At 36.8% G+C, this 23,400-nt stretch overlaps 1 protein-coding gene across 3 annotated transcripts in view; it reads right to left on the bottom strand.

Moving 5' to 3' along the window:
* si:dkey-61l1.4 (collagen alpha-1(I) chain) overlaps positions 1-23,400 on the bottom strand; it is a 46,933-nt gene that overhangs the window by 10,345 nt on the left and 13,188 nt on the right. For 2 of the 3 annotated variants that reach the window (XM_059550803.1, XM_059550802.1), the window contains exons 2-32: positions 22,735-22,915; positions 21,278-21,436; positions 20,980-21,172; positions 20,325-20,453; positions 19,653-19,787; positions 12,246-12,863; positions 10,739-10,783; positions 10,549-10,668; positions 7,971-8,009; positions 7,824-7,877; positions 7,534-7,587; positions 6,783-6,890; positions 6,546-6,599; positions 6,381-6,434; positions 6,064-6,108; positions 5,894-5,947; positions 5,771-5,815; positions 5,370-5,423; positions 4,985-5,029; positions 4,831-4,884; positions 4,655-4,699; positions 4,496-4,549; positions 4,204-4,248; positions 4,041-4,094; positions 3,825-3,932; positions 2,019-2,072; positions 1,763-1,816; positions 1,275-1,319; positions 1,132-1,185; positions 943-987; positions 134-187 (exon numbers count right to left, since the gene is read on the bottom strand). In XM_059550803.1, coding sequence (XP_059406786.1) covers positions 134-187; positions 943-987; positions 1,132-1,185; positions 1,275-1,319; positions 1,763-1,816; positions 2,019-2,072; positions 3,825-3,932; positions 4,041-4,094; positions 4,204-4,248; positions 4,496-4,549; positions 4,655-4,699; positions 4,831-4,884; positions 4,985-5,029; positions 5,370-5,423; positions 5,771-5,815; positions 5,894-5,947; positions 6,064-6,108; positions 6,381-6,434; positions 6,546-6,599; positions 6,783-6,890; positions 7,534-7,587; positions 7,824-7,877; positions 7,971-8,009; positions 10,549-10,668; positions 10,739-10,783; positions 12,246-12,863; positions 19,653-19,787; positions 20,325-20,453; positions 20,980-21,172; positions 21,278-21,436; positions 22,735-22,915 — 2,852 coding nt within the window. Of the gene's footprint in view, positions 1-133; positions 188-942; positions 988-1,131; positions 1,186-1,274; positions 1,320-1,762; positions 1,817-2,018; positions 2,073-3,824; positions 3,933-4,040; positions 4,095-4,203; positions 4,249-4,495; positions 4,550-4,654; positions 4,700-4,830; positions 4,885-4,984; positions 5,030-5,369; positions 5,424-5,770; positions 5,816-5,893; positions 5,948-6,063; positions 6,109-6,380; positions 6,435-6,545; positions 6,600-6,782; positions 6,891-7,533; positions 7,588-7,823; positions 7,878-7,970; positions 8,010-10,548; positions 10,669-10,738; positions 10,784-12,245; positions 12,864-15,582; positions 15,682-19,652; positions 19,788-20,324; positions 20,454-20,979; positions 21,173-21,277; positions 21,437-22,734; positions 22,916-23,400 lie in introns of those variants that run through there. The other variant, XM_059550804.1, reaches the window with a different exon arrangement.

Genomic DNA, 23,400 nt, shown 5'->3' with positions numbered 1-23,400 from the left:
TGAACAAGAATGAAAATGCTTTTGAATTCGAATTTAAATCACAATTTTGTGATGGTTTACTTTTCAAAGTTTGACTACTTGTGTAAAATGTTAATTTTCCCACAGTCCTTGTTTGTCCCGTTGTTATGCTCACCTGTGAGCCCGGAGGGCCTTGTTTTCCTGGTTCTCCAATCATCCCCTTCAGGCCCTTTAGATAACAAATATTACAGAAGATATATGATATATGACTAGAAAAATGAATGAATGACTAAAAAAGTCCACAATGAATACCGTTTGATGTAAAAGGAATACAAATATTTAGAATTCTTAACTATTTCTAGGCTACTAATCTAATTTGTGACACTGACCCTGTTAACTCCTTTTAGATTAAAATGTTCTTTCTTCCACTGAAGCACAAGATCATCTTTAGATCATTCTTAAATAATACTGGACTACAACCTCATCAGGTTTTACACACACTTGCTCTTGCAGCTCATGTGCTGCTGTCAATAAAGTAATACGAAGACATTCTGAAATTCATTCTGATTATTCATTTAAACATCTTACTAAAATTAAGCTGAAAATTGAATTCGTAAAGGTACAGTACACAAAAATATAAAACAGACACATGATAGAGACATATGATTCAGTCTACCAGTTTAACACTAACAAAACATGTTTCAGGCTCTTGCTGTCATGCTGAAACAGAGATCATTCCTCCATGACAGAAGGACCAACCCAACAGGATGTTTAAGACCTTGTAAAGTTTAATAGTCTCTGATCTTTCTGACCTCGACATGCCTGTATCAAGTGTTTCTCCTTCTTCTGAGGTCTAATGTTGGTAATAGCTCTTTTAAAGAATCATTTGCTATCAGTCTTTACAACACACTTTTATTATAGCAGCAATCTGCTCTCAACTGACTAATATATCTTATAAAATATTTTGGTTGATGAGAAACATACATTAGGTCCTTTATCCCCTGGGCTTCCAACAGAACCAGAAACTCCCTGCAAGACAGATAAATAAAATCAACACTATTTAGATTTATTTCTTTGGTGTAATGGTAAAGCGAAGGTTCATATGTGATAAATCACAATCACTGATAAAAAGAATAAATAAATAACTTGATATTAAATGTATGAAATGGGAACCTGTGTACCAGGCTTTCCTTCTGGTCCCTCAGCACCAACTGGACCTCGTAAACCCTACAAAAACAGCAAATTAATAAGATCAATTCAATAAAACCTGAACCAAATAAATCTGGACTCAGTTTACTCAAATACATTTTCCCTACCACTATTCCAGGTACACCAGGGGGACCATGTTGGCCAGCTCGACCCTGAGCATACAGAAACAACATGAGTGGATGTGATCAAACGATACAGGACCACTTACATTTTGTTCATTCATAACACACAATGTTAAATAGCTAGCTTGTTCATGAAACAAAACATAAAACGGATTAAATCTTAGGATTTAAAACCTAATTTAAAACTGGACATTTTATCAATAAATATTTCTCAAATTAATGTGACTTTTTCCTTAAACTATATATAGTGTTCCTGTAGCTCATGTGGTAGAGCATTGTGTTATCAAGCGCAAGGTTGGGGGTTCAATTCCCCGGGAACACATGATAGGTAAAAATTGATAGCCTGAATGCACTGTAAGTCGCTTTGGATAAAAGTGTCTGCTAAATGCATAACTTTAATGTAATTTAATTTTTAATAAACTGTTGGTCTAAGGATTTTTCTGATTTTTATATAAAACAAATGGCAAATTTACTTTGGATCCTCTGAGCCCCGTTCTTCCATTATCACCAGGTTCACCCCTGCTGCCCTTTTTTCCAAAAAAATTAAATAAACAGAAAGAAAGAAAAAAGAAAGAAAGAGATGTTATTGATTTAGGTGCATATATTAGTAGGACACAGTGAAAGCTCGTTTTTTAGAGGACCAATCACAGGTGGATTGATGTAAAATGGTGAGCTACAAGAATGCTTTTGGTCTCATCGTTCCACCTGAAAGTCATAAAGCACTCTGACCTTTTGACCCTCTTTTCCAAGTGTTCCCTGAGGACCTACTTCACCATTTATACCCTTTGGGGGAAAAAGGATGAGAGAAAAACAAATGTATTTCATCATGAAACCTTATTTTGAACCTCATTTGTTAAAGATTATGCCATATATGTACAACCCGAATTCCGGAAATGTTGGGACGTTTTTTAAATTTTAATAAAATGAAAACTGAAGGAATTTCAAATCACATGAGCCAATATTTTATTCACATTAGAACATAGATAACGTAGCAAATGTTTAAACTGAGAAATTTTACACTTTTATCCACTTAATTAGCTCATTTAAAATTTAATGCCTGCTACAGGTCTCAAAAAAGTTGGCACGGGGGCAACAAATGGCTAAAAAAGCAAGCAGTTTTGAAAAGATTCAGCTGGGAGAACATCTAGTGATTAATTAAGTTAATTGATATCAGGTATGTAACATGATTAGCTATAAAAGCTTTGTCTTAGAGAAGCAGAGTCTCTCAGAAGTAAAGATGGGCAGAGGCTCTCCAATCTGTGAAAGACTGCGTAAAAAAATTGTGGAAAACTTTAAAAACAATGTTCCTCAACGTCAAATTGCAAAGGCTTTGCAAATCTCATCATCTACAGTGCATAACATCATCAAAAGATTCAGAGAAACTGGAGAAATCTCTGTGCGTAAGGGACAAGGCCGGAGACCTTTATTGGATGCCCGTGGTCTTCGGGCTCTCAGACGACACTGCATCACTCATCGGCATGATTGTGTCAATGACATTACTAAATGGGCCCAGGAATACTTTCAAAAACCACTGTCGGTAAACACAATCTGCCGTGCCATCAGCAGATGCCAACTAAAGCTCTATCATGCAAAAAGGAAGCCATATGTGAACATGGTCCAGAAGCGCCGTCGTGTCCTGTGGGCCAAGGCTTATTTAAAATGGACTATTTCAAAGTGGAATAGTGTTTTATGGTCAGACGAGTCCAAATTTGACATTCTTGTTGGAAATCACGGACGCCGTGTCCTCCGGGCTAAAGAGGAGGGAGACCTTCCAGCATGTTATCAGCGTTCAGTTCAAAAGCCAGCATCTCTGATGGTATGGGGGTGCATAAGTGCATACGGTATGGGCAGCTTGCATGTTTTGGAAGGCTCTGTGAATGCTGAAAGGTATATAAAGGTTTTAGAGCAACATATGCTTCCCTCCAAACAACGTCTATTTCAGGGAAGGCCTTGTTTATTTCAGCAGGACAATGCAAAACCACATACTGCAGCTATAACAACAGCATGGCTTCGTCGTAGAAGAGTCCGGGTGCTAACCTGGCCTGCCTGCAGTCCAGATCTTTCACCTATAGAGAACATTTGGCGCATCATTAAACGAAAAATACGTCAAAGACGACCACGAACTCTTCAGCAGCTGGAAATCTATATAAGGCAAGAATGGGACCAAATTCCAACAGCAAAACTCCAGCAACTCATAGCCTCAATGCCCAGACGTCTTCAAACTGTTTTGAAAAGAAAAGGAGATGCTACACCATGGTAAACATGCCCCGTCCCAACTATTTTGAGACCTGTAGCAGAAATCAAAATTGAAATGAGCTCATTTTGTGCATAAAATTGTAAACTTTCTCAGTTTAAACATTTGCTATGTTATCTATGTTCTATTGTGAATAAAATATTGGCTCATGTGATTTGAAAGTCTTTTAGTTTTCATTTTATTCAAATTTAAAAAACGTCCCAACTTTTCCGGAATTCAGGTTGTATATAAAGAATTTAAAGTAAGGCATGTCATAGGAAATCTTCTGTGCAACTGTATACCTGGACACCTGGAGCACCTGGCTGACCTTTGACACCAGGGAAACCGGGAAGGCCTGACTGGCCCCTTTCACCCTGTGGACCCATGATCCCTGATGCTCCTTTTAGTCCCTAAAGCATACAGTAGAATCATAAATAAGCAATTTCATGAATCCTCCAATTATGCATTTAAAGCTTTTTGAATGTATTATGTTGAATTTATTGTGTGCTGGTGATTACTTTTTTCCCCTTGGGTCCTCTGTCACCCTTCTCTCCATCTGGTCCCCTACTACCCTGAATTTAGAGTCATTAATTATTGAGGTAGTACATGATAAAATACATCCATTTACAAATATTAACTAAAATGTCATACATATGGTGAGATTTGAATCAGATATCTTACTGTGACACCTGGAAAGCCTTTTAGACCTGGATCTCCAGTTGTACCCTAAATGAATGAATGAATGGTAATTATTGACTCCTAACTGAATTATCATCAGCAAAAGAATATATAAATTGATTTACTACTGTACAAAAATCAAAAATAGATAAACTAGGCATGTTTCCAGCCTGTCAGTTCACAGTAACAACTTTAAGGCCACATTGGTTGTTGAAAGTCTGCTATGTAGGTTTATAAGGAATTGTATGAATGTTTTCCTCTAGATTACATTTAATATATTGATAAACAGACTCACCATGGGCCCTTCAATGCCTTGTAGCCCTCTGTTACCTGCTGGACCCTCTGGCCCCTGTCCAAACACAAAAAAAAATCTAGGGCTTCCATTTTGTAAACACATAATACACATGCAATTGTACATATGCTAAATGTACACAGAAAGAGTTTGAAAACTTACTCTGTCACCTTTGAGACCCTGTGGACCAGCCTGACCTTGAAGACCCTGTGGGAAAAAAAACATCCATGACAAAACGTACTCTTGATTGAATATCACAACAGACCCATATTTATATGTTTTTCTACTTCATTGGGAGTAGGAGTATGAGTATTGCTAGCCTACATGATAAACTTTACCTGTGATCCTGGATAACCAGGTGGACCCCTGTCTCCCTCGATCCCTCTAGGCCCCTAGGATGAACAGTCAGGACAGGTTTTATATCATTTCAACTTCTGAGCATTCTCTAAAGACAGACTTCATGAAGCAATGACCCAAAACAATGTTGTATACCTGAGGACCTTTCCGCCCCACAGGGCCAGCAGGGCCAGCGTCCCCCTGTAACAGCAAAAGTGTTTTGGCTTATAACCAAATCAAGTCTTTCTTTGATAAATTTCTCATCCTCTTGTCATTTCCTGACCCATATGACTTTCTTTCTTCTGTTAAACATAAGGGGAAATATTACAAAGAATGTTGATAATGAAAACAACATTGGTTCTCATTGCCTTTCATTGTATGGGCAAGTGGAAATCAATGGGAACCCAAATGGTTTGGCTACAAACAATGTTCAGTCTTCTTTTATGTTCAACAGTATAGAGTCTTATGGGTTTGAAAAACAATAAAACAATATTTATTTTTGGGTAGACTATAACTGAATTTGTAGTAAGCAATCACTCACTTCTGAGCCATTAACACCTTGTGCACCAACCAATCCTGTAGCACCTGGTGCTCCCTGGCAAGACACAAACTCATAACTGAGCATCATTAAGCAATATCCATAAACACCAAAATACCTGTAGGGTGATTTCTTTTTTAATAAGAAGTAATTACTGTCCCCAATTCAGTTTTCCCAAATGGATTTTCTTTTTGGCTATAAATGAATACCCACTTTATAGTTAGATATAGTTAGTTATACATATAAGAAATATTTAAAATTAGGCAGTGGCAATGTTAAATTATGTAAAAATTTGTTGGAATTTTTTGAGTAATCTGCAGAAAACTTTTGTTTGAAGAACTTTTTTTTTTCACGTTTTTACAAGTGTCACAAGCATGATTTATGACTCCAGATTTATGACTCACCACTGTCCCTGGAGGACCACGTTTTCCATCATGTCCTGGATCCCCCTATAAAAACAAAATTCTTTATACTGTCAATATCAATGTAAAAACACACAAAAATAAATTGTCAGTTAAATCAATCACCTTAGGACCAGGTGGTCCAGGAATCCCTTGAACACCTTGTAAACCAACCGGTCCCTTAAAAAAAAAGAAAAGAAAACCAGTAATATTTACAACAATATAAGAAAAGATACTAACACCAGTTACTAGTAATAAAGTTTAAAATGAGCAGTTCAAGAATATGATTTACTCACTGGAGGACCAGAAAAGCCAGTAAACCCAATTTGTCCTTTGGAGCCCTATTTAAAAAAAATAATGACATTACAACTATAGAAACTAATACTTTTTTATGGTAGTGTCCCCTCCTGATTCACTAGGGGGCAGTATAGATGTTAAATTTCTAAATATAAACAGTACATACAAATTAATCAATCGGTGGTGGTTGAGGAGAGACCCCCCACATGATTTTAAAGAGCTTTGGGTGTACACCAATGAACAATAACGCACTATATAAATGTTTCACTCCTTCATTAAATGCATCATAAATCCTTCAGTTGAAGGCTTTCTCTACCTTCAGGCCAGTCTGTCCTTTGTCTCCTCTGAGGCCAGGAGCACCAGGAAAACCCTGTTCATGGAGGCAGGAAAACTGCTTTATACTATATTAAATATATTATAATCCTGTATGAGACAGTTACAGGGTCATGCTTTCAGGATATAATGTATCCTCATACTATACCTCATCTCCTTTCTCACCGGGGGGCGCTGTGTCACCTTTGTAACCACGAGGACCCTTGAGCCACAACCAGAAATATACAACATATTGTTTTCTGCAATTCAAGTTCATATGTCCCACAGCTACAATTCATAGCTTTACCATAATCTATCCGAAAACATTACCACATTCACACTAGTGTCCCAACTTGAACTTTTACAACAAAAAACTACTGCAGACGTCCCATGACCTTAGTCTCACCTGTAGGCCAGGAACCCCTGGAGATCCTGTCACCCCATCTGGACCTTTCTCTCCGTCTCTTCCTTGAGTCCCTGCTCTGCCTCGAACACCCTTTGGTCCAATGCCACCCTATTATAAAATGTTTGCTTGTAAGTAAATCCTGTAGGCACTTTGCATAAATCTGCACCAGTTTTTAAAGGTTTGGGTTCAGAAAGATTTTCTTTTGAAAGAAATGTATTATTAATAAATTTATTCATCAAAGATGCATTAAACTGATCAAAAGTAAATACTTTTAGATTGTTACAATGTTGTGCTTTTGAACTCTCTATTCATCAAATATTTGTGTGAAAAAAAGGAAAAGTATCATGGTCTGAACAAAAATACTAAGCAGCACAATTGTTATGAAAATTGATAATAAAAAAGAAATACTACTTGAGCAGTATGATTTCGATTTCTGAAGGATCGTGTGACACTGAAGACTGGAGTAATGGATGCTTAAACTTCAGCTTTTCCATCATAGGAATTAATTACATTTTAACATATTAAATAGAAAACAGTTCTTTTAAATAACAATAGTACTGAATTTGCTTAAAAAAATCATCAAATGAATGCATAAGAGACTTATTTAAAAAAAAACGTATTTACCCCCAACTTTTGAACAGTAGTGTACCTCATAGTAAAATTTAACCATTGTTGAAGATACCACTGAACTCTCATTGCTATCATAAACACACACGTGGGTGTAAAACCCGAAATTGTAATAAATAGGTACCATTTCGCCTCTTAGGCCTGGTGGTCCTGTCTGACCTGGGTCTCCAGGCAATCCCTTCAGGAATAAAACAATTAAACACAGTACTGTATATACCAAACCACACTCAAATCTAATCTGTCTGTAACTATTCATCATTCATCATACTACAATAAACAGCACTATTCACAGATCCACAATGACCCTAAATATAGTTGGTGGTTGTTGTAAAATTATTTCATATCGAGCAACACAGGTTCTCTAACAATTCAGTCTTCATTAAAAGTGTTCTGTGTGTTTAGGTGTGTACTCACAGGTAAACCAGGTCTCCCTGTTTCACCCATTGGTCCAGGGTGTCCTGTCTGTCTCTGCAGGACATCAGAGTAAAAAGGTTTAGTGAGAAGCCACGTGCATATATTATATTAACGTTTTGCTAATTCATTCTAATTTCAAATACTTACGGGCCATCCAGCTGCCAGCAACTGGTAATAATGTGTTCTCTACAAAAATAAAATAAAAGATAAACATACAAAATTAGAAATATTGCCTTGCCAACTAACTGAAAAAGTCAAAGTATAAAATCACTTAAATTGAAACAAAATTAAATTAAAAATAAAATAGAAAGAAAAATGACAAAAGTATACAAAAAAGTTACTAGAACTAAAATTAAAATGAACGATTAAAATATAAAAAAATCAAAATTACCAAAAATCCGAATCCCAAAAATGGCTTATATTTATTTAAAAACATTTTTTAAATGTATTTATTTATTTTATTGTTTTGTAACTGTTTAGGCTGTCTCAATTGACTCATTTACTCCCACATGTGGCATTTACTATGTAATGAATATTAGATGAGCAAACAATCAAGTGGTTTCAGACCCAGCATATGCATGAATGCATAAATACAATTCAGACCGCTTACGAGAGATGATGGGAAGCTCTGTACTTGACTGGTGTTAATAGGAGAAAAAAAACTGCTCAACAACAAATCATCAATCTAAACTCTTGTAACACTTAATGCCTGTATGTTTCAATTCCTCTCTATAAGAAACACAAACTAGGGAGTGGTGAAAGGCATGTCTCCTGTTCAAATAGAGGAGAAGAACTGAGAGACAGTGTACGCTGTCTCTGCAGTGTGGCCTGGAAAAGCGAGGCCTCAAACCCACATAGACACACAGTCTCTGTCACACTGATATTAAATCAGCCAGTCTGCCTCCGCTTTGTACAACATTTGTCTTGGCACATGCTCATTTTGGCAAAAGGGCAGAATTTGGCTCACTGCTGATCCAGTGAAGGTGAGTTTAAGAGAAGTTGGGGAATCGGACCTCCCAGTGCACTTGCCTTCCACATGTCCCACTGAAACACAGAGGGATCTAAACATCTGTCAAAACCTCCTCACAACACTGCAACTATTCTACAGAGTGCAACCTGGGTAAACAGCAAAGCACCATCAGCACAAACAATGTCTGTAAGTGTTCAGTTTATAATGACAAATCATCCCTAATCACCACTGAATACACAGAGAATCAGTCCCATTCAGCCACATCTATCGAAACACTACATATGCTATGGGTCAAATTATATAAATCAGAGATGAAACAGATAGAAAGGCTTTTTTATCATTGATACTAGTGGAAAAAAAATATGAGAAAAGGGTCAAAAAATATTTAAACGTCCTTTATTTAACAAAAATTACATGACGTTGCCAAAAATATGTACAATTGACTTCATTTTCCTAAATAATAGCCAAATTATACATTACACTATATGAATTCTGACCTTCCATATTGAAGCACTTAACTTCTACAATAAACTGGGCTAAAATAAAATTCACATACAGTAATTACTTTTTCATATAAATAATCAAATCTAATCTAATCTAATCTAATCAAATTATCCCTCAAGTGAAAGTACTCCAAATTGTGAAACCTGAAAAAATATTTAAACCCAAAACAAATCACAAAAACAGTCTTTGAATGTTCATAAAGTTTCACTCTTTAAAGAAAGGTACAACTCCCTCACCTACCACCCATGGCTCAATATACAAGCATTACTCCTCTTTGGAGGACTACACTCATCCATCATGTTTGAGGATTCTGCCAAACGATGATGAAAAAACAACATTTAGATATTCTCCACACATGCACGTACACACACACACACACACACACACACACACACACACACACACACAACATTAAATAATGCCAAGTTGCAGCTACACAAACATAATAAGCAGATATTCACAACCGTTTTGAGTTCTGAGAATCTACAGGGAGGTCAAACCCGAGGTTTTACAATTATACTTAAATATATGCTCAAAAATAGAGAGTCACGAATAGAGAGAATACAAGGTCTGGCAGGAACATAGAAAGACTGTGTCATCCAGCAGTTTGAGAGACACAGGGCGGTGGCTCACTGCTATATATTCATGTTTGGTAGGGATGGACAGGATGATCTAATTTATCTAGATAAAAATTTATGCCAATTTAGCTCATTTAAACTGTGGCACATGATTTCCGTGGCTAGTTAGACTACAAATAGTGAAGCCTGGTGTGACCATACATGCCATTTTTATGGGACTATTGCCTAAAATATCCAGGTTTTGGCTGTTTGCGCTCCACAGACCGATCGTTGTATGACATGCATGAGAGTAAAAGACCGCTCTCATGGTACTTCAATGGCATACAACGATCGGTCTATGCAGCACTGCTTCAAGTCAAATGAATGAATGAACACTCCTAATATGTGCGCATATTTGCATCATTTTGACTGCTCTCAGTTGAACCCACCTTCGACAATCGACCAAACAACGATTATGTACAATGCCTGCACATTATTGTTAAAACTACTTTTCGATCATTACAAGTATGAAAACAAGAAAACAAAGCAAAACTAGGATATTTTAGGCAATATACAAATCCTGGACAGGATATGTCCTGTAAAAATGGCACGTATGGCCAACCTAGGGAAGCCTAAGCTATAAGAGATTCACCAGTTAGATAGACGATTCTCCAGAATATGGGGTAAGGCCTACTTTAAATGCAGCCCAATCCTCCTCTGTATTCCTCAAAAGGTAGAGGACTGGGAGTCCTGGTGGACCTGGAGGTCCTGGTATGCCTCTTGGCCCATCAGCTCCTTCGTCTCCTTGAGAACCCTGGAGTGAAATACAGGTGCAAATAAGTGTAATCCCATAATCACTGAATATTATATTGTAAATTCCTTACCTTATCACCCTTGTATCCAATATAGCCCCTTTTGCCTGCGCACCCCTGTGCAAACAACAAAAGCAGTCTTAAACCGAGGGCTTTTGGAGAATATTGGCATTTATAAAAAGCATTTAACCACAGCAAAGTGTAAAGCTACTGTCATCAACCATCAAACTTAGTTTATAGAGGATTGGTTTCCTTGTTCAAATTTATCATGGAAATCAAGATACAGTAGAAGACTTTGAATCTCGGGTCAATTAATATTTATAGGCCCATGCCCTTTTTAATCTTATGTATGTTACGTAATGTAACACTCTTAGACATGCCAATTTGGAGAGTGCTGCCAAACCTCTAACCTTCTGCAAAGTGCACATTCAGCACTACAGCCTTATATTTGGGTTTCATAGTGAAAGGCTATCATTCAGAAAAGGGCAGATGTAGTAATGTTTGGTTATAGATGTGAAGCATATTCGAAGGAATGCTCGGCTAAACTCCATTAAACATGTAAAGATTACATACAGTAACATTCAGCTTTTGGCAATGACGTATTTCCAATGACCAAATTAAGTTTGAATACATAGTAAGATTAAGAATTAGTTCTCAGACTAGCAATTTAATGTGATTTCAGTTCAGTATTCCATTTCTAGCTCAAACAGCAAACACTGTCTGTTTTGCAAACTGAAAACTGGGCACATTTTCAGTTCCAGGGGAGACAGGAGGAGGGGGGAAAACACAGCTAGTGTAAATCACAAAAGACATGACATATTTACTTACATCATAGTAGCTACTTGTTTTAGTTAAATTTTTTTTCTTGAAAAGCTGAAGTTTTCCATCCTGGCGTACTTGATTCTGATTGGTCAAATCACAGCATTTAGTGGCTATATATTTCCTACAAAATATTCCATTGGTGACGGGTGAGACCTTTCCCCAAACATATTTTGTATATGGTTCAAGTTTTTCATGCAAATTTGCCATGTTGACCAACGGAATAAACCTTGCTTAGAAAGTGACTTCTATGTGAGCAGAGCTTTGTGCATCACTAAACTATTGACAGTGGTCCATTTTTTGCTGACAAAATTTCACTAATGTGACTGTGGCTTCAGTCTGCTCCCAACTGAAACTGATGCTACTTTCACGTCTATCGTTTTCATTTCATACAATGCAAATGTGTCATCACAGGTAGTGCAAACGGCTTCTGTGCTGATTTCAGGTTACTGGAAATTTGTTGCAATGCTCATCTTATTGCTTGGCCAATAGTTTTGAACATTCAAATGGACTATTTCTTAAAGAATAATTATACATTAACTCAATTAATTAATTCAAATTATTTATTTCTATACATTATCCCTCTGAAAAGATATTCACCACTATAATTAACTTAAGTTTATGCTTTCTCTGGCATGTATTTAAATGATACTATGCATATAACTTCTATTTTTTGGATACAGATTCCAATTTGGCACATATTACTGGAAGAAAATGTGCCTGGAAAAGATTTCATCAGGATTTAATTGTGTTAACTCACTGTTCTCCCTGGTGGTCCAACAGGCCCAGGAGGTCCACCGAGGAGCCGGAATCTCCTTCCATCCATGCCTAATATAATATCACCATGTTTAAATGCAACTCCTTTCTTGCTTGAGTGCTTGTAGTCAGCTTGTCCTTTGCCTACAAGCAATTCATATCCTTTTTTTGAGTGAACACTGACCAAAGGCTTTTTATCTACTTCGAAGCCCTTTGAAGGAAGTAAGAAACCTTCTTCAGTCAGCTGGCTTAACTCAGGATGGACTGTAGGCCTGACCAGATCCTTCTGACCAGCTGATGTCTTTACATTCAAAATAGAATCCAGGTCAGAAATGTCCCCAGAGGGCTTCAAAGGGAGCCGCTCAAGATGGCCTCCACCCAAATCTGCTTTCAGTTTTTGAGTGTTTAAGTTCTCCTCTGATGATTTGAAGGTGGTGGACTGGATCTTTTTGTCACTGGTGTCCTTATACCTGCTATGTGTGCTGACAGCGGGAGACGTGAGAAGGTCAGACTCATCCACCACTACAAAGCCACGAACCGAATGCTTTGCAGTTCTGTTCGGATTAGACGCCATGTCCCACTCACTACGAAGATCTTCATTCTTAGAAGAGACACTGGAGTTCTGGAAGAGAACAAAGAGATAGACTGTGGGGAAATTTTCACATGGCAAACAAAATACATTAACAAAATGCTAAGGGGATAATCCATTAAACATTTCAGAGCAAAACCATGCGATACTCATTTATCTTCTGCAATCCAGTCTAACTTGGTAAAATGTTGCACTAAGGGTATTTAAATCATTTTATTGTTATCAATTTCAGCATAAACTGTTTGCACCCTATTCGCTAGTCAGTGCTGCTTAGCTGGTACATATTGTGTACATTTTTATTGATTGTGGAAGCAGTTATTCATCAAAACATCACGACAGGATGGAGTTGAGCAACCTTTTTTGCCGTTTCACCTGAAACCAAAAACAAGTGGCAGATAATCACCAAATCAGGTACCATAAAAATGAAATGCATATTGCACAAAACAGAAAAAACTATCAATTGCGATAAGGCAATGGCCTCCATCTGATTCTGAGCTCAGAGACCCAGAGGCTCCATTCTACTGTCCTTCTCTCTTTCTCTAACAATAAGCTACAGAGAAAGAGCAGTCAGGCACTTAACACTGTAAGGCGGCTGCCTCAGATGAGAGGGACACTTGATCCTCTCAAGGGTGACACAGCTCCCCAAATAATTGTTTTACCCTCCTCTGTGCTACAGGTTACATCTTTGGCTGGAACTGTACCGAACACTGGAACAACTCCTGTGAGAGAAGTTAGAGCAGAACCAGATGCTACAAGACACAATTACACTTTGTTCAGAAGATCAGTCAGTGGGATGTTTGAAAGGAAGTGAGTAGATGCTCTGCATATTCTATGTTAAAGGTTTCAATTGCTATAGTTTCTACATTAAACACCAAAAATGCTGCTCCATTTTACTTGTAATCTACAGTTCGTATAGTATTTACTCGTACTTCGTAGGCTGAGAAATTAATTCCGTTTCAAAAATGTATAGAAAATCTATTCTTATTTAAAGACAAGTTGATAAAAAAAAAACACTGAATCCAACATTTGGTGATAATAAAGCGTAACAAGAGATCCCTTTTGTGACTGTGTAATTTTGTTCAAGATAAAACCATTTCAAAACAAACTTCCTTGTTAAACATTTAAGCTCACTAGTGTGATGAACAGTGCATTTCTTTATATTTTATTTAAAATGGACAAAATTATCCACAAATTAGTGCATAAGCTCGGATCAAAGAGGCCGGAGATCAATCAGTTCCATAAAGAAATAGAAAAACCTACCCTAATTGAAAGAAAACACTGACAAAAAGATTGAATCCAATATTTGGTGATATAGTTTAAAAATTGACAAGATATTTTTTTAGGCCGGTCATTTTTGACCAGGAACACCACAAGTGTAACAAAGTGGGGAAAAAGTACAAAAACAATCCAAAACATTTTGGGAAGTAGTTATACCCTGCAGGTAGCAGGTTTTTGTGAAGTTCTGTGTGAAGCCCAGGGAAACTACTGTAACTTCATACATCTACTGAAATGACCCAGGGACCTGTTGTTGAACAAGTTGTTGAACAGTCAAAAAAACATCTCTGAAAAGTGAAGCTAGTTCAGGGAAAAGCCTCAGCATTGTTTGTAGATGTCACTTGTTTTTTCAAATTTGCAATGCAATTAATTTAAAACATTTACAAGTATGACGTATGAGTCCAAAGGTGTCCAGATCCTTGCTAAGGCCATTGGCCATCTGCACTACACTGTTTACCATCATTTATTTACATTCTATCTTACAATGACACTTCTGGTTAGATGCAGTTTCATTGGCTTTGTACAGTACTTGACAATGTCAATAAATCTGAATCAAACTGAACGTCTATAATGCTAAAGATCTAAAATTGAAAGTGACTGAGACATCAATATCAGATAAAGCATCTGCCAGTGAGAAGGTAATAAATACTAACTCAGTTTGGAGGTTTACAGATATAAACAAATGTTTCACCAAGACTGGAAAATGATGACGTATGATGTCAGAGTTTGGAACTCAAGGCCTCGGGCAGAATATTATCAGTGTTCATCACAGCTGGCCCACCACTGAATAATGAAGACAGATGCCATAAATCATGGTTAAGACACAGGTATGAGGGAAATCCTTGCAGGTCATTTGTTGAGGAGCCCAGCTGGGCAAATCTGACACTCCCATTAAGAAAGTCACCTGGAAAATGTTTGTGGATGGATCATCAGAAAGGAAATCAGGGTGCAATTGGTTAAGAAGAAGAACAGTAGACAGTTTACTTGGCTACTAATGACCTCCGCACCTCAGTCAATCAGATTATCTAGACCAAAACACTCACTTAACATGTTGTTGACTTCCAATTTTATTGGTGTCTTATGATCTCCATAACCTCCATTCAAACTGCAATTTCCAACCCATTTACCTTTTTAGTTTATCCCTGTTCAGCAAGTGAACATGTTCATGGGAAAGTCTCCATTACGTATTCATTAACGATTAGACAAAGATCTCTAAACTCACCTTTATGAAAGTTTAGACATGTCATCTTATACAAGAGCTGTCTAAACTCAATACAATGTGATAATATACATTTGCACTTTTTGCCTTTAGAATACATCAGCAGATAATTTGATAAAACCAGATCATAAAACAAAAAATCCTTTTCATTTTGTTTTAAACAATTCTTGCGCAAACATCCAAAAAAAATCTGACCATCTAATAATGAATAATGAATTGAAGCACAGTTAAAAGGAAAGACATGTATTGGTTTCCTACCATGGCTTTCCATTTGCCCTCCACATTCATTCCAAGCAGGAGCAGATCGAGTACAAGGTAACATCCCATACAGACACAGCACACCATGACTGCTGGAGATACACACTGCACCACAGTCTCTGTATCCCTGCTAAAGATCCCAGACAGTGCAAGCTTTCTCCAAGTGCCCTCCCAGAGAGAGAACCTCCCAGACACAGGAGCTGTGCCCAGGCTTCACACACTCAAGCCAACTAAGCCTTCAGGCAGCCATTAAGGTGAACAGCACCCAAATAAAATGTGCAACATCCACTTGTCCTATTTGTGTCCCATTTGAATTATGTCTGCAGAACAAAATGGGATATTAGGTCATCTTGAGGGCGACAGAGGATATACAACACTGTTCAAAAGTCAGGGGTCAGTAAGATTTGTTATATTTATTTAACTGAATTATTCATTATGAAACAAATCCCTTATTTTCAAAAATACAATCAAAATATTAATAATGTAAAATTTGATTACAATTTATTGAAATAACTGTTTACGGTTTAAATATATTTTAATATTTAATTTATTCCTGTGATGGCAAACAGGCATACTCAAGTCTTCTGTCACATGCAACATTACAAATGTCTGCATCCTTGCTAAATAAAGGTATTCTTTTTTCAATACCTTCTGAACAAACATTTGAACGGTAGCTTACAAAGTACATTGTAATCTTGGCCTCGGTTTTGAAAATGGGATGAAACCAATGTCTTTTAAGTTGGGAGCGCTTAAAGCTGCTGAAAGTTTTTTTTATCCAAGAATAAAAATTCTGTCATTTACTCACCACCATGTCTTTCCTTAAGACTTGCTATCTTCCATGGAACACAAAAGGAAATGTTTAGCAGAACGTTCATGTTGCCGTTTTCCATACAACAATCGTCAATCATAAAAGTGCTCCATATGACGCATGCACTATATTCCAATATTCCTTCTGTGACTAACAGAAAGCTAAAACACCCTTCCCAGCAGCTCTCAAATCTCATTTGGCCAATTCTAAATACGAAAACTGGTTATGAGACACATGAACCAACGCTATTTGGCATTACTGAAGTCAAACCTTTGACATGCTATATTATCCATGATAATTGAACATGAATGGCATTTGAGAGCTATAGTGGTAAAGATTGCCAATGGATAACTTTCTGTTTTTCCACAAACAAAGAGACTGGTTTCAAAAGACTTGGAATATAGTACATGAGTCGTGTGGGCTGCTTTCATGAGCTTAATAGCTTGATAGATAAGAGAGACAAAGAGGACACGTGCTTGGAAACTTCATATCAGACAATGCCAGTTTTAGAACCAAAATAGAAGCTACTTTAGATTTTACATAAACATAAAGGTTTCCTCCATCACTGCTGAACCGTGACAAATAGAAAACACATTCATACAACTAAAGCCTGCTGAGACTGACACACACGCACACAAAAGCAGCAGAGAAGAGACAGATTTATGAAAGCACTGGTGAACCATCAATTAGAAATGACAATTTGTTCCAGAAATAAACTTGATGAGGTTGGTTTAATTCAAAGCAAGTTTTTAAGCAGACCTCCAGCTCTAAGAATCAAAGCAGTGGGATGCTGCGTGACCATGAGGTCATTAAAACAGAGAGGATTAGTGGTAATGGCTGCCATAGTAACAGAGGTAACTCAAGGAGATCAATCACAGATGAAGACTCTCTTGCCTGACTTTCCTGTGGGACCCTGACTCTGAGGTTTTCACAATTTCACTGGTGGTGGGTGTTGGAAACCATGATTCCACATAGCCTAATTAATCAAGCAGCAGAAACCACAAGGAATGATGGGAGATGGTCTTTTCATCTGACATATTCAGTCTGCACGTATCTACAGTACCATGGGGTTCAAGTCTGAGACCAAAGGGAAAAATCTTTTTAGCATTTATTTATCATCAATTTTTTTTATTACAGATTGCATTATTTAAAACGGTATGTCATTTGAGTTAAAGTTCCACATTATTTTTTTATGTATTGGTTATAGATATTAGGTATGTATTTAAAAGAACAACAACAAAGCCTAAAACTTACAACTTACTGTTAATTTAGAGGAAAAATTTTTGTTTATGAAACCATGAGATTATGCAAGGTTGAATATTAAATAAAACTTCACACTTTACCAACGTTTATATCTACATTATGACTTATTTTAGCTTCAGAAGGGTGCACTAAATTACAGTGCAAAGATCATAATTACATGTCTAACATTTATGAGGCCAGAATAAATGGATGACAGACAAACATTGCCAAGAACATTTCCATGCTGTGTTGGCGGACATGTGCAGAGCAGAATTACCAAACTTCCTCATTTACATATTTACTCCATAAACAAATGATCAAGAGTAAAAACAAAAGTAAATTTAAGATTATATCTGCCACATTTTAGAACATTATCCAGAGGAGGGTATTGGTTTAAGTGTGACAGTATTGTCCTCAGTAGTTTGTCAAACCCTGGTTAGCTGATAACAGGCAACATTATGAAAGGTCAGCCTCAATTACGCATCAAACGAAACCATATCCAGATGCAGGGGTGAGCTCTGCGCCATCTTTGATAGATGGGACAGTCCTGGAATTCCCCTATGTAAAATGCCACGTCTTGGGGGAAGATGTGTAACACTGATTTGCCTCGATCTTTAAGCTTAAAGCTGTTCACTTTCATTTGTAGTGTATTCAAGGATCATGCACAAATGTTCATGTCTACATAGTGTACATTTTTCTTATTTAATTGAAAACTAACAGATGTTACATTTTTTGTGCAAACAAAAAGTATTCTCATATCTTCATAATTTTATGGATGAACTGCTGATGTCACATGGAGTATTTTAATGATGTCCTTACTTCCTATCTGGGCTTTGAACGGGTCAGTTGCATTGCTCTCTATGCAGGGTAGAAAGCACTAACTCAAAAAAATTGTATTCCGAAGATGAACAAAAATCAGTGTTTGGAACGACATGAAGGTAAGTAATTAATGACAGAATTTTCATTTTTGGGTGAACTATCCCTTTAAGTTGTGGCCACAATATGCATGTCATGTATTGGGCTTCATAGAAATGAGCATGTATAACAACATCAATAACTTTACACTTTCACTCTTGAAACTCTTGCAATTTCTTTAACTGCATTACTGGCACTGTCAATTTACTGTCTCATTTTTTTCATCTCTGCATAGACTGTATGTATGTACATATTTTTATTTTTTTAGAGAAGAATGAAGATTTTCATTGTACTTTGTACATGGTACAGGATAAACAACTTTGACTAAAATGAAATATACTGACAGATACAAATAAATAAAAAATGCTGTATGATATGATTGACCATACTGAACCATATGCTATATTGTATATCTCTGCTTTCCATGAAACACCCAACCAGATGTAGCTACACCCACAGCCAACTATGCAGCCAGTGTCTAGCAAAATACTGTGTATGCAATCATAAACGCAAGCTCGTGAGGTACAGACTTTAACAATCAATTCATAATATATGTAAAAAAAAAAAAAAAAATCAGCGAAGGAAACTTCTTAAAGTATGTCCTGCAGTGCACAGAGCTCACTTAAAGTGCAAAGCAATATAGGTGTTTAATGACTTTCCAGGGATTTTGCAAGCTTTGGAGCTCTTCCTGGAGTATACCAGCAAACTCTCGGGCTGCCCGGACTTACTCTCCCAGACGGTGTGTTTATCAAACCGTCTCAGCACAGCTCCTCTCTGTTACAGCACAGTGCTGAAATGAGAAAGTTCCCATGATGATAATTTATCATCACCCTCCCCATGAAGGAAAATACAGCAAGAGTTTTATGAGGACAAATGAGAAGTCCGAGTGATCCCTACTTTCCCATTTATTCAATTTCCTGACCTCTAAAGTCACCCAGCTCTCTTCTCCAGCTGGGGTTCATTCTCCCCACATTGTACTCAGGCTTTGTCCATTCATAACTGCATAATTACTCACTGAGGCTGTATCTCAGCTTTTAAGATGGAATTCATACACTGTCTTTCTGGGTCTGGAATTAACACTGGGATGTTTCTTGTTGTCTCTTACCGAACCATGTGATTTTCTGGGTTCAGGCCGGAGCCCTGGAACTGAATGTATATTGGCAGTCTCATCTCTGCCAGTAGAGGGATCTGATGAGAAAGGTCTGTCTGTTGTTGAGCCAGCTGAGGACGACAACGGGCTCTGCAGGGTGAACAGAAGCAACAAGATGTCAATAAAACACATTGCTTTCCGTGTGGAAAGATTTTAAATGGCATGAAATGCACTCTTTGTTCCAATAGCGTCACAAAAATCAATTGCAAAATAACAACATCCTTAACACCTGCATCACTGGTTTAGCCAATATTGCTGTTCCCAGAGCAATGATAGCCCAGAGCCACATTTTACACACTTTTCAGGCAAAATGTAGTACTAACAGTTGTATTTGGATTATATTTGGATAGGAGTTTTGTTTAGTTACCCTTTTAAATTTTGTACAAATTTTATTCAAACTTAAATTAAACCATAAGTTCAAACATTTTATATACCTCTAACATTATTGATCATGAGTCATGACTGACATTTGAATGACCACATGGCCATTTAAAAATCTCATTCTTCTTAGATTTTTTGTATTCAAAAACATTGACTGTTTAAGCAGTAATTTAACAAGATTAGATGACATATCTCTCATCTCTCTTTTTGTATAACTGCTTTCAAGTACACAGTCATCAATCCTACCTCAGTGTTACTTTCTGTCTTAAGAAAGCCACGTTCTTTCACAGGTTCACACATATGCTGATGAAGAGCACAATGATCCTTGGCAGCATTTGCTTCTCCCATTATGAAGGTCACCTGTCTCAGCTCTCCCTGTGAAAACAGACACAGACATCAAAGACGTCAAAGACAACAACCACATTACAATCCATTAGATGAGCACTTACAGTATTTCATAAGAATGTTGGTCAGATGTTCACTTATATGCCTCATCGATTTGGGATGAATAGTGAACTTGATACCACAGTCGCATGATAAAAACCCATTTATAGGCATTCAATGCCATTGAAATCTTGGCATGCTGTTTTGTGACCATATATTTTTTATTTTTTTAAGTGCAGATCACTAAGATGATGGTTTTCACAGCTGAAAACCAAATTGGTGTGGCAGCTATAGATATGTTTCCCATGACGCATTGCCAGTGCTACTTTAGCTGGATAACTCTAGTTTCTTTAATAAACATTCTTCTACACCACTGCGTTGTAGTAAGAGATATTTAGAGTGTTTAATTAATGACTCTAGGAAAGGCTGTTTGCCCAGACATGATGGATTCTTGACACTGACTATAGTTATGCGCCTTTCCATACCCTCCTTGCATATAACAAATGAAGAATAATACCTCAAAGGGTGTCTCAAAGCCCTCCAGGATTCCCCCAATCATCAGTAAGCCATCCGTAGTGATGCCCATGTACGGGTACATCCAGCTAACTTTCTCCACCAGCACACAGTCCACATACACAGACAGCCATTCAAATGCAACTCCAACTGAGATCCAGTGCCACTGCGAGTCAGACAGCCCTGACACTGAAAACCTGAACCCAGAGTTTCAAATAAATTATTATTAGAATACCGTTATTTCAATATTGCTAAAGCTAAGTGCTCAGTGCTCAGTGGCATGTGTTAAATTGTGTTTGTACTCATAGTCACGCTGCTGTGTGGTGATGAAGGTGATGCTGTCAGGGCCTATACGGATCTGGAGTAAAATGTGATTATAGAAGTTCAGCAAAGTCAACACACTCCGGTCCTCTTCTTGTGAGCTCCGCAGCTGAATCAGAAGACTAAATTCATCTGCAAAGCTGTGAACACACACAGATACTTTGTTAAGTATCAAAGAAATGATTTCATTCGAAACGAGAGAACATAAATACATACTCTACCATTTAAAACCACTGTTTAATGCTCACCAAGGCTGCATAAATGTGATTGAAGATACAATAAAAATGTTTTTTTAATGATTACAAATTAAAATAATTGTTTAAATTACATATTTGAAAATGTAAAGTATTTGTGAAAATTTTCAGCAGCCATTACTCCAGTATTCAGAGTCTCAGCATGATCCTTCAGAAATCATTATACTGATTTGCTCAAGAAACATTTCTTATTGACACAGTTGAAAATATTGTGCTGCTTAATAGCACATGACAGTTTTTTGGGGGATAAACAGAGTTTTTAAATGAACAGTATTTATTTAAAAATACATTTTGTGTCACAATGTAAAATGTTCGATAAATTTAATGCACCCTTGTTGAATAAAACTATACATCATTTTATATATACCGGTATACACACACACACACACACACACACACACACACACACACACACACACACACACACACACATACACATATATAAACACATATATACATATACACACATTTAACATCAAACATTTGAACAACAATGCAAATTTAAAATAAATATGGTGATTTGAATAAAATCATAATGAAAAAGAAGTTTCAAATAAAATGGCAAAAATAATTAAATAATTACAGACATACAGACATACAGACAGACATACATACCTACATAATTACAGACAGAAATAAAGACCTACATAATTACAGACAGACATAGACCTAAATAATTACAGACAGACATAAAAACCTACATAATTACAGACAGACATAAAAACCTACATAATTACAGACAGACATAGACCTAAATAATTACAGACAGACATAAAAACCTACATAATTACAGACAGACAGACAGACCTAAATAATTACAGACAGACATAAAAACCTACATAATTACAGACAGACATAGACCTAAATAATTACAGACAGACATAAAAACCTACATAATTACAGACAGACATAGACCTAAATAATTACAGACAGACATAAAAACCTACATAATTAGACAGACAGACCTAAATAATTACAGACAGACATAAAAACCTACATAATTACAGACAGACATAGACCTAAATAATTACAGACAGACATAAAGATCTTCATAATTACAGACAGACAAAAAAACCTACATAATTACAGACAGGACTACAGACAGACAGACATTCATACATACCTAGAGACAAACATACAGACAGACCTACAGACATACATACATACACGCATAAATGTCAAACCTTGATCCAAATGCTTCCTGGGAGGGCATGGTGAGTGTGGAATACAGGCCAATGTCCAGCACTGGACATCCCTTGTCATCCTCATAAAGGGTGACGTTCCTGCTGGTTGGTACTAAGCCTGAAAGCTGCTCAAGTAAATCCACTCTTTGTGTGAAAAGATTCAGATATGTGTTGAACCCCTCTGTAAAGAATGAAAAATTTGATGAATGACCAATGAATTCACTGGATTCAATGGATCATTAATGGATTGCATGAAACTGCATTTATTAGTGAAAAAATATATTACGGAAGAATAGTGGGACATTGCGATGTTGCATCATTTCTTTATTCACCTTTATTCAGTCGTCCTTCCAACCCCCCAAAAATAAGTTTTAAATGTACAGATAAATAAAACCCACATCAATTATTAAAGACACATGGCAATTTTATGACACAATCTTTCCATTTTCATTGGGCGTCAGCATCACAGTTGTTCCTGCTATTTAAGGGGACGAAAATAAATAAAGGAAGAATTTAAATTTTTTATGATACAGCTCATTTACAGGGATGTTGAAAAAAGAAGAAGAAGAACTCTGTATATTTAACCTATACATAAACCCAAATCCCCAATAGCCATATATGGCAAAGCAAAGCAAAGCACTGTATGATTTGTTCTTCACAAGACAT

The sequence above is a fragment of the Carassius carassius genome, chromosome 5, assembly GCF_963082965.1.
Source record: "Carassius carassius chromosome 5, fCarCar2.1, whole genome shotgun sequence".
In the NCBI taxonomy this organism is placed as follows: Eukaryota; Metazoa; Chordata; class Actinopteri; order Cypriniformes; family Cyprinidae; genus Carassius; species Carassius carassius.
Note: the sequence above shows the minus strand (reverse complement) of the source record. Positions and strands in the feature narration are given on the sequence as shown.